The sequence below is a fragment of the Morus notabilis genome, unplaced genomic scaffold (genome assembly GCF_000414095.1).
Source record: "Morus notabilis unplaced genomic scaffold, ASM41409v2 Scaffold848, whole genome shotgun sequence".
Taxonomy (NCBI): Eukaryota; Viridiplantae; Streptophyta; class Magnoliopsida; order Rosales; family Moraceae; genus Morus; species Morus notabilis.
In genome coordinates, this window is record NW_010367943.1 from 291,235 (window position 1) to 302,756 (window position 11,522).

Below are 11,522 nucleotides of genomic sequence, written 5' to 3' on the forward strand. Positions count from 1 at the left end.
CCGGAGCCGGCCCGCGCCGCCACCGGCTTCCTCTTCCTCGCTCGCTTCTTCAGCCGCTACAGACTCCGGCAGCTCCTCTTCCTCGACGCCCTCCGCGACGACTCCCTCTTCGTCCGCCGCCGCTACGCCGCCGAGCTCGACAAGGCCTTCCGCCGCCTCTCCCTCATCCTCTTCCCGGCCTTCTTCGTCGAGCTCGCCCACAAGATCATCTTCTTCTCCTCCGTCACCCTCTCCCTGCCCTTCCTCCCCCCAAACGGCGTCGTTCCAGTCAACTCTATCCTCTTCTTGCTTGTCCTCGCATCGTGGGTTTATCGGAGCGGCGTTTTCTTGCTGGTTTGCGTCATGTTTAGGCTGACTTGTGAGCTCCAGATTCTTCGGTTCGAAGGGTTTCAGAAGATGTTCGAAGGGGTCGAGTCGAACTGTGAGATGATGTTTAAAGAACACGTGAGGATTAGGAAACAGTTGTGGGTTACGAGTCATAGGTATAGGTTTTTCATTATTGGATGTTTGGTGGTTATTACTGTTAGTCAGTTTGGAGCTCTTTTGCTGGTTTTTGCCTCCAAGACCGAGAAGAACTTCCTAAATTCCGGTGATCTTGTGGTGAGTACGTACAATATATATATATACACACATATATATATATATATGTATATAATTACATAAAAGATTATATGTTCATACATAATTTGCTATGCATTATATGATAAAATATGATTAAAAAAAGAATTTATTTGAGGTACTATTTAAGGGTTGTTTGGTAGCATTTTGGAACGTTTTCTCACATTATCTTATTCTCAATATGTATATATAAGTTAGAAATGATTATGAAATCTCGTTTGATTCCATTTTTTATTGAAAAGAAAAATTATTTTTATATTTGTTAAGAAAAAGATAAATAGTACTGTTTTTCCTTTTTCGTTTTTATTTATTTTGAAAAACATAATCAAACATTGATTTACTTTTTAGTTAAATTCAAAAGAATCTCGTTAGAAAAATAATCAAACACTACCATTTTCAAAAAAATTTCCATTTTCATTTTCATACTAATAAAACAATATTGTAGAAACGCTCCAAAATGCACCCTGAGTATCATGTTGTATTTTAATACGTTATATTTGTGATCATAATCAACAATTTTAGCAAGGGGCTTGAATTGAACTTTTTTCTTTTCTTTTTGGGGGGTGTTATATACTTGTATTTGATCATGATTCACTAAGATTAATTGTTTCTTGTTGTTGAAATGGATCGATTGTATGAAATAGGTATGTTCGGTGGTGGAGATTAGTGGGTTCTTCTTGTGTCTAGTTGGGGCAGCAAGAATCACACACAGAGCCCAAAGAATCGTGTCCATTGCAACAAGGTGGCACATGCTAGTGACTTGTGCATCTGCTGGGCCAGACCAATCCAAAGCCCATATTCATGACGCTAACAATGACCAATGCTGTGGCGATATCAGTGATTCTGACTCGGACAATTTTATTTCGGCTTCACCACAGGATCCTTCCTCCTTCCAAACTAGGCAAGCCTTAGGTCAGTACTACAGTTAAAAATTTTCCTAAACATAACAATTTTATTTTATTTAAGAGTTCTTTAATAATTATACATAAGAAGGAAAAAGTTTAAAACTTAAGGAAATAGTAGAAAATAGGCCAATATGAAAAGCTTAAGAAAGTATATAGGCTAATTTTTAATTATATAAATTAATAGGCCATAACTTGTCAAGTTATGATTCATAATCAGATAAGTTATGGACAAACTTGTCAAGTTATGGTTCATAGCCAGACAAGTTATGGATAATTATGGACAATAAATTGTCAAGTTATGGTTCATAACCAGACAAGTTATGGACCAAAACAGTAATTTGGCCTATTTATTAACTTATGTAAACTATTGACCTATTAATTTTAATTCATCTCAAGTCTTAACATATTTTCTCTTTCTTCCTAAAACTTATATCTAGAGCTACAAGTACGGGTTGGGCTAAACAGACCCCCGGTCTGGCTAGTTTGCATTGAGCCATGGACCGAGATTATAAGGCCGAAAGTCTATTTGGGTAAAGGCTAGATAGCCCGAATTTATAGCTTTACTTATATCTATTTTGTCACGATTTTATGTAGACATATTATTTATGTCATTATAAATAATTGGGTATAATCACGTTTTTTTTTAATAATTGAATGATAATTATTTATTTTTTAATAAAGTGACATAAATAATTTTTTTTATCAAGCCGTGGGTTAGGAATTAGAATTCACGCGACCTAATTAGTTGTTGTAGCGGCAAAAATGATTTTTCAAGATAAGAAAATGGACTTATTATATTTGGTATGTTATTGCAGTGGCCTATTTACAACACAATAATGGAGGGATCACCCTTTTCGGGTTTGCGCTGGATCGCGGACTGCTTCACACACTATTTGCCTTTGAGTTCTCTCTTGTTTTGTGGATTCTTAGTAAAGTGGTGGTTTTGTCTTGAGCAGTTGCTGAATCCGTCTTTGTGTGAGGTCATATCCATTCATGAATATTAGAAATTAGAATGGCTAGCCAGCTGGAAAAATGATATTCATGGTGCTAAATAGCTTGTTGTATACATATCTAAGAATTTTCAGGCCAATATTTTGCTACTTACATTGTGAAAAGAGAGCCAATAAATTATTTTTATTACCATTTTTAGCTTTTAATATATATAAATAAAATTAGCAAGCAAAATGTTATATATTCAAGTCATCAAGCTCCGGTGTTCTACCATGGAAGTAGGAAATTATTCAAAATCCACTGTGAACTTTCAAGTTGGGAGCTAGAAGCTAGCTAGCTTTGTCAAAAGTTTTTAGACCTTAAAAAAAAAAAAGCAAAAAATTAAACATGTTAATCCTTTTTCTGGAATAAAAAGTTTTTGCAGGGTCAGGTGAAACTAGTAACCGAAGCATCTTATTATAAAGCTGGCCAAACAAAATCTTCACTTTTCTGCATTAGACTAGACTATAGAGCATCTTATAAAGTAATACAGATAATATTTAACGTAACATAACAATTATTTAACGTAACATGATAATTATTTAACATAACACGAATATTAGAAAAATGTAACACTAAAAAATTTAACTATGTCATAGTACTACTGCTCCACTTTAATGTAGTTACTCAACAGTCAACATAATACAGATATTAGAAATGTGTAATAATCGGAGATAATTAAATAACTTAATAGACACATTTTAACGACAATATTATATTAAATTAGTGTTATATTATGTTTTCATTTCGACATGTTACGTCCAATGGACCATTTCATCGGGTATCGTAAACAAACTTTTACTATATATAAACTATATCCTTCAGTGGGGGAAAAAAAAAAAAAAAAAAAAAAAAACAGATCAACTAGAGTTGTTATGACTTATACAAGTCGTGCAATTATCTGGGTTCCAAAAAAAAAAGATTTTGATCAACCGAATATTCGCACCTTGAGAGGCAAATTAAATTGACTGCAACTTCCCCTGTCTTCTCCTAAATGCTTGTTTACAAATAAATAAAACGGTACGCACTAAAATAGTAGGGAAATCGTTCATTTCATTGATACAAGTTTAGAATTTGAGTTTTGCTACAGTAAAAAGTTTTAAAAAATAGTCACATTTAAAATTTTTGCTACAGTAAAAAATTCTCACATAAAGTCACATCTCAACTCGAATTAAAACTTGATATCAGCGAACTAAACGGACCGGAAGACTTAAAATGTTTAGAGGTGATCCATGTATACAATAAATTAATAATGTTTTTGGTCAAGGCAAAAAAAAAGTGTACATTTGAAGCGCTAAAAATGGTAGGAGGGGTGACATAGGATAAAGCAATATTATTTGGTTAGAAAGGGATAAATTTCAATATCTTTTAGCATATATCCGAGAATATAGAATTATACTTTTACAATTTAATTAATAATGGAAATTCAAAATTGTGATGCTACGTGAAGCACGATGTCTTGTAATTTTCTATTTTCATTAGGGAATAGCATGCATGCCTGTATGTGGAGACTCGATGCTTATCCAAATAAATAAATTAAGTTTAGCAGAATATTTGACCTCAGGTTTTCAACAATAAATCAGTACAGCATATTCCGGTTAACCTTATACTAATCTATATTTTAAATTCATAATTTAACTTATATACGTTCTCAATTTACTCAATGGGTACGTTAAGCGTAACATATGTATACTCTTAAGGTTTGTTTAGTTCGCTGATTTGAGTTGAAATGTGACTTTATGTGAGAACTTTTTACTATAGCAAAAAAATTAGATGTGATTGTTTCTTAGAGCTTTTTACTGTAACAAAACTCAAATTCTAAACTCGAATCGGTGAAGTGAACGAGACCTAATAAATTCACCAAAGAAAAAGAATAGACGACGCCAAGACAGGGTATACGTAAATTTTGAACATAGTAATATATACGGAGTTATTCAGTGCGTATATATGTGTGGAGGAGTTACATTTTTATGATGATTATTTACCGATCGAAATTTAATGATATGACGTGATCAAAAATTTAATTTAATTAATTATTATAATTTTTTTATTAAATACTAAATTTATTATAATCATTAGATTAATATGTTACGGTTAAAATAAAAATATCTACTGATAAATAAATATTGAGATCGATAAATATATTTAATGGTCCATTTTAATTTTATCAAAAGTTAAAAGAACAAAAAATAAAGAAGAAAAAAACACAAAAAATTAATGTAATTTGACAATATATCCACTTTCATAGATTAGGGGAAAAAAAGTATTAAGAATGAGATTCATATAAATACAAGTTATCGTTGTAAAATTGTAAAAGCTATCTAAACTATGAAATCTAGAAATTTCCTAATATATAAAATAAATACAAATAAAAATAACAATTTATAAACTGTTAACTTGTTCTAATAATTTTTTTTGGCAAAATTAAGCATTATCTTTTCTATTAAAAAGTTAAGGGACAGTGCAAATTACTTCAGAAATTAATTACTAATTTTAAAGTCGTGATACTTGTTACAAGCTGCAGTAGTGCTAACTCTTTCAAGTACTACCGAACAAATTTCGCCGTTGACCAACACAAAAGAATATGCCCAAAATAATATTAATAAACTTTTGTTTATATATATATATATATATAATAATAGACAATTTGATCGGTTTACCCAATTACCAACCACACTATATAATAGTGACACTAGAACATGCCTTCCTGCTCTAATCTCTCTCTCTGATCTCCCTCTCTCCTTACACAAAATGGACTCCTCCGATAACTCATCTCTAAATGACTCAAGGCACTTCCTCTTAAGCATTGAAGTGATGGTAAGCTTCATATTTTTCATTGCCATCATGACACTCATTGCCTACTGCGTCTCCCTCTGCCGGACCCGGCGCCTCCCGGGTGTGCTACCCCATCATGACACTCCCTATGAGCACTCGTTCCACGTCGAATCGGGTCTCAATGAGGCCACTCTCGGGGCCTTTCCCAAGCTTCTTTATTCCAACGCCAAAGCCAGTTCTAAGCTCTCCAGCTTTGATGGCGGCAAATATTATTCGTCCGCTTTGTCATGCTCGGTGTGTTTGGCCGATTATAGTGAAAGCGACGTGCTCCGATTGTTGCCTAATTGTGGCCACGTTTTTCATCTCAAGTGCGTCGATTCGTGGCTCCGCCTTCATCCCACTTGTCCCATATGTCGCAAGCTCCCAAGCACTCCTACTAGTCCTGAATCATGTAAAATATCGACCCGGGTTTAATTAAGAAACCACAACTAATAGAAAGTGTGTTTCATCTGTGTAAGTCTCATGTTCTTGGCACCTTACTCTTCAATCCATCATTTAGTCACCACTGGCAGACTAGTCTGTCCACTCTGTCCACCACAGCATAGGTCGGTTATTCAACTGAAACGTAAACAACCTTTGACTTAACTCTCACCCAACGGAGTTGCTAAAAAAGCCATGGGTTTCAAATACTCAACTTTGAAATTTAGTTTGAGGCAAACGTGGTTATATAATTTTTTTTTTCTTTTCATTTTTGATATAATGCGGGATTGAACAAATGCCCCGAAACATAAGTCCATCTCGCTCTATCCGCCCTACTTTTAAGATAAAAATTATTTAAATCAATTTGTTAAGCTATTTTTAGAATTGATGCTAAATAATTTTTCCAAAGTCAACTACTAGTTGACACACATAATCCAGCAAATGATCCCTACGGCTGATCAAGAATCCTGATATCAAACACAACCAAGGAAGTGCTACGCACCACTTAACAAATAACAGCTCTCTAGAGCTACATCAAAACTCACTTAAACAATCGCAAACCAACCTTACATCACCACCATCCACCGCCCAAATTTTCTCTGATCATGATCAAATGATGATCAAGAACATCATCGGACATGGAGGACTCGTCAGGCAAAACGGCGTCGTCGCACCTCCACGTCAGCGTAGTGGTGGCGGTGAGCATTTTATTTCTGATCATAACACTGACGATCGCATCGTACTGCAGCACTCGCAGCCGTCAGATGCGCCTCCGCAGCGATCAATATCCCACCATCGAAGGCGGCCCGGTCTCGAGTACGGTGGTTGTTATGGAGGAGGCGGTTCTGGAGAGATTCCCGAAGGTTCTCTATTCAGAAGCAAAGCTGATCAGAAACGAATTAGGAAATAACAATTACAGCACGTGCTCGGTGTGTTTAGGGGATTATAGAGAGAGCGATGAGGTGAGAATATTGTTGCCTGGTTGTGGCCATGCTTTTCATCTCAACTGCGTCGATTCCTGGCTTCGCCTCCGTCCTACGTGTCCCTTGTGCCGTCATCAGCTCCATTCTTTGTCTACATCCCCCATCTAACTTATCTTTTCAACAAGTACGTAGTTGTGTATGTATATATGTATCTATCAACGTGCGTGTGCCGATATTATAGCTAATTATCTGGAACTTGTTATGTGAATTTGTTTGGATCTTGAAGGGTTAATGAGAATTGATAATATATTGTGTTTACTTCTTCTATGATAGAATCTCATGCATGTTTCTGGTCAAAAATCATACCAAAATCAAGAGTATATGTAGAAGACATTGTTTCTCCGACAAATATAGCGGCAGAATAGAGATCTACCCTTTTCAAGCCTTACCATGAAAATCTCCTTAAAGAATTCTTGTCATTTTTGTTTCTTTTCCTAAAAGGGTATTTTTTTTATAGCACTAAACGAGATATTTCAAAAATAACTCTGTTTTTTATTACTTTTTACGTTTTTTTTTCTTTATTTAATTTTAATCTCTTCGGAGTTATTTATCTATACCTCAATTGTTCCGGAGATTTTTTTTTTCTTTCTGTTATTTTTATTATTTTTTCTTTAAACTAGGTTGGAGAATTCCAACTATTAACCTCAATATTGAAGGAGGTAAAAGTGTGAAATTATTATTAGGTTATGTATCCAAGGCTCCAACCATCTGGTGATATTAATTCCCCTTATTTTGAATGTAATATTAATACTTTGCTTTGCGCTTCTACTGCACAAATTGTTTCTTATTAACAATTTGTTTTGACAAGTTGGATATACATATAACATTCAAACATATAAACCATATTGTTAATTACGAGCTTAATACGATGACGATTCTATAACTACCACCTCTAATATAAGATCTTAACTTCAAATCCTCCACCTTAAATTTAAAAGAAAAGGAGAAGCCAAGGAAAATCGTTTAAGCAGGATGGAAGATCATGGTAGTAGAAAGCCGATTAAAATTTACATTAGGATTTCAAAGGAGACTACAGCACCGATCTGTTAACAAGACCAACCAAGGTGATCATATTGTGTTAGCTTTACTACAAAATAGGTCATTCATATTCTTGGACAAAGAGCACAGAGCTGGTCAAGAGTTTTTACTATGTCCCCAAGGCACGCAATAAGCTTATCTCCTTGATGTCTAACAAATTCAGCGGATTCAGTTTGAAGATCGTGATCAGCACTTACCGCGTTTTCAGCCTCAAAGCCTGCATCCTCAGCAACAATGGAACTGATCCTTTTAGCATTTTCACGCAATATTAGAGCAAACATTTTCTCCTTGTCGTCAATACTGATTGTCTCTTCCTTGACATGGTCGACATCACCTATTTGACGCCTTTGAACCTTTTCTTCTTCCAGAACGGGGTTTCTCACAGGATTTTCTTCAATCATTTGCTCCTTATCTTCAATACCAATGGTCTTCTTTTCTTCAACATGGCCTTTTCGTGGCATCTTCTTTGAACTTCTCTGCTGAGATTTTTCTTCTACGAGAGTGGGGTTTCTCACAGGCTTTTCTTCAATCATTTGCTCCTTTTCCTCAATACTGACGGTCTCTTTTTCTTCAACATGGGCTTTTCGAGTCATCTTCCTTGCACTTCTCAGTTGAGGCGTTTCTTCATTGAGTTCAGGTTTTCTCACAGGTTTTTCTTCCAGGGATCTTTGCATAGGATTCTTTTCCGCCTGGGATCTGGGAGGTTTTCCTTTTGTGCAGCTCTTTGAAGGCTTTTCATTTGCAAAAGACTCTGATAGATCTTCTTCTGCAAGGTTTTTCCATGAACGTTTTTCTTGAGATGTTGACTGCTGCCTTTTTCTCTTCGACCCTAATGACAGAATCACCAAGACAAAGGTACACCACGTGATAACTAATTAGAACTGGAATAGAACTGGAACAGTAAGAAAAAACTTACATAACAACGCTGCTAATAGCATCACGGATGAGACAACTCGCATAAAGTTGTGCAACATCTCCCTGTCGTCACTTGAAATTTAGTGCAACTAATGCAGTTCACTAATCAATTATAACCAAATTTAAATCTACCAATCAGGAATCTACCTTAAGGTACCCCACCATTCTAAAATCAGAAAGATTATATCCATGATACATATAAGCTCTGCTGTTTTAAGATTCACACAAGTTTCTTATGTGTTTCATATGCACCACTGTTGGGGCATATTTCTACTGTGTTCCATACCTAATCATCTAATTTGGAAATATATAGACATAAAGATATACTGTTCCTCAAGAATAATCATAAGGAAGCATCCTTATAAACCTATGCTCTTTAGCTGTGATTTGCTCCTTCGATGCCATGTAATTATCAGCAATAAAACAGTTATGCTCAGCTCTACGTCGCATAACAGCATGACTCTATACAATATCTCAAAGGCTAAACTTGCTAACCACTTCAATTGTGATGATCTCCGCAGAAGATGAGTTCCTGTTAATAATGTTCTTTATGATGCAAACCTTCTCTTCAGCCAGCAGTTCAATCAAAACAGAACAATAGGAGTCATTGACGAATATACAGACAGGCACAGCTGGCAGATCAAAAGAGAGAATAAGGAGTGTGAGGATCTGATATGAGGCAGGCGGCTAGGGTCTTTTAAGTACGGTTATATACTGGAGATTGGAGAGAAAGGGGGGGCGGTGGCCCTAGGTTTCAAATGGTAAATAGTAAATAAGTTAGCTTTCAAATGGTAAGTAAGTTATATAAATATGTTCTGAAAAAAACTGCTAAGTGAGGTCTGCATCTGAGTCGGGGTCATGCAGGTTATCTGATTCTAAGACTTCAATCACAATGCCTTAAAAATAAGGAATCCTAAAGTCACTCTTCAAGAAGGAGCACTGTATCTGAGTCGGGGTCATGCAGGTTATCTGATTCTAAGACTTCAATCACAAGCTCGTATGCCTTAAAAATAAGGAATCCTAAAGTCACTCTTCAAGAAGGAGCACTGCAAAGTGCAATCCTAGCAAAATCTTCTTCAGTAGCTCGCATGGAGAAAATGTCGATGAGTTCTAATAAGTGCACATAGATTGCATATTTGCATGTTAAAAAGTCAATGATCCAGACGTTCTATTGCAATTACAGTGTCCTGCTTCCATCAGCACTGAAATTTGCTCTTTTTCCGTTTTAGGCCACTCCATATCATTTTTGAGGTAAACCAATGATACTAAATTGGTCATAAACCGGTTTTCTTTTAGGCCTATTTCTGCTCGATTACCTCACAACAAAAAAAAAAAAATCTCTTTTATACCTCTGAATTCTCATCACCTCGCATGTAAAACACACAAAGATTGCATTGGACAGGAGACAAAGAAGAACAAATTATCCACTAAACAGAATTCCAATTCGAAACTTTTCCAATAAATAAATAAATAAAGCAGCAATAAAACTAGAATCTCCTACTTTCCATTTTCGTAAAAGATCTCATCAATGCCTAAATATCAACATCATTCCATTTCCGAATTGAGAGATCACACTTAAAAAGTGCAACCTTATTTGACATAAGAAGCAATCAAAGATTCAAAACTCATCAGATTAATCGAAATCCTCTAAAAAAACGATAAATCACAATAGAACTTAAAGAACCATACCTAATTCCTTAGCAACATCGATTGTCTCTTCCTTCGCTTCTCCATCACTCTCCTGCTCCGTATCCGAGTGATTCTCCCGAGCCCTAACAAGATTACCAATCGCCGCGAACAGCTCCTCGTCGAAGCTCCTCGGAAGCCCTAATTCTTCTCTCCTATCGGTCTTCATCGCCCAATACGAGTCTCTCCTGGACTTCAACTCCCACCGCTTGATGCTATTGTAGTCCTGAAGCAGAGAGTCCCACTTCCTCCGGTACTGGTTCAAACTCCGAGACACGTCCTGGGCGGCGCAGTTCTCGGCTATGATCTTCCACTTCTGATACGACGAGAGCGCTTTCAGGCAATCGGCTTCCACGGCGGCGATCTCGTTGACGAGGATGAGCTCGTCCATGGCGGACCAGTCCGGCGCCGCCTGAGACCGCGTTCGCCTCGAGCCCGAAGCGCTCCGCGACTGGCCTATGTCTTCGTCGGCCATATCTATGGAGGATTTTGGAGCTCGATGAGAAGAATCTATAGAGATTTTTGGGAAATTAGCTAAGACATTGGTTTTGTGTTTCGTTGTCGTTGTCGACTTCTTTACTTCAGGTGATTTTTAATTTTAGGACAATCAGCTCCATTTTTGGACATTCGTTGTCGTTTCATTTGACTCGGATGCTACGTGCATGAAATCATTGTCGTTTCTTTTTACCAAAAAAAAAGTTATTGTCGTTTTCTTTCTTCGTTGCTTATCGTTAATAGAGCATCTAGTGTGAATGTCAAATTGAGTAGGAAAATTACTATCCGACAATTTTTTTATATTAAATTTTACATATATTATATTTGATGGCCATTTGATGTTAAATGTCATCTACATCAAATTTTAGTATTTGATCATTGTTGGTTAATTTATTAGCCTTTATTATTTAACAGCTTGATCATTTTTCAATTATTGTAAAACTAAAATTTAAGTTTCATAACTTAATAAAAGCTTTAATGTTATGACAAAATGTAAATAAACATTCAAAATAAAACTACGCATTTGAGCACAAATTAAAATAACATATTAAATATGTTATTTTTACAATTTTTTCCGTCAAATATAGTATCAACTCTGAAATATGCAATGAAGACAATCGAAATATAGAAAACAACA

General features: G+C 35.8%; 4 protein-coding genes across 4 annotated transcripts in view; 3 read left to right on the forward strand and 1 right to left on the reverse strand.

Moving 5' to 3' along the window:
- The window catches only part of LOC21402785, a 3,365-nt gene extending 724 nt beyond the window's left edge, over nucleotides 1-2,641 (forward strand). Inside the window, exons 2-4 of the mRNA XM_024175922.1 lie at nucleotides 35-600; nucleotides 1,263-1,530; nucleotides 2,339-2,641. Coding sequence (XP_024031690.1) covers nucleotides 35-600; nucleotides 1,263-1,530; nucleotides 2,339-2,475 — 971 coding nt within the window. The 3' untranslated portion in view covers nucleotides 2,476-2,641. The remainder of the gene's footprint in view (nucleotides 1-34; nucleotides 601-1,262; nucleotides 1,531-2,338) is intronic.
- Nucleotides 2,642-5,264: 2,623 nt separating this feature from the next.
- On the forward strand, nucleotides 5,265-5,762 carry LOC21402786 (RING-H2 finger protein ATL70). Its single transcript, XM_010113828.1, has one exon. The coding sequence runs from the start codon at nucleotides 5,265-5,267 to the stop codon at nucleotides 5,760-5,762; it is 498 nt and encodes a 165-aa protein (XP_010112130.1).
- Nucleotides 5,763-6,406: 644 nt separating this feature from the next.
- Nucleotides 6,407-6,859, forward strand: LOC21402787 (putative RING-H2 finger protein ATL71). Its single transcript, XM_010113829.1, has one exon. It carries the CDS (start codon nucleotides 6,407-6,409, stop codon nucleotides 6,857-6,859), a length of 453 nt encoding a protein of 150 aa, XP_010112131.1.
- A 780-nt stretch (nucleotides 6,860-7,639) lies between these two features.
- LOC21402788 lies at nucleotides 7,640-10,937 on the reverse strand. The gene is made up of 2 exons (XM_024175905.1): nucleotides 10,394-10,937; nucleotides 7,640-8,618 (listed from the first exon to the last, which is right to left on the reverse strand). Exons 1-2 carry the CDS (start codon nucleotides 10,863-10,865, stop codon nucleotides 7,855-7,857), a joined length of 1,236 nt encoding a protein of 411 aa, XP_024031673.1. The 5' UTR covers nucleotides 10,866-10,937; the 3' UTR covers nucleotides 7,640-7,854.
- Nucleotides 10,938-11,522: the final 585 nt, after the last annotated feature.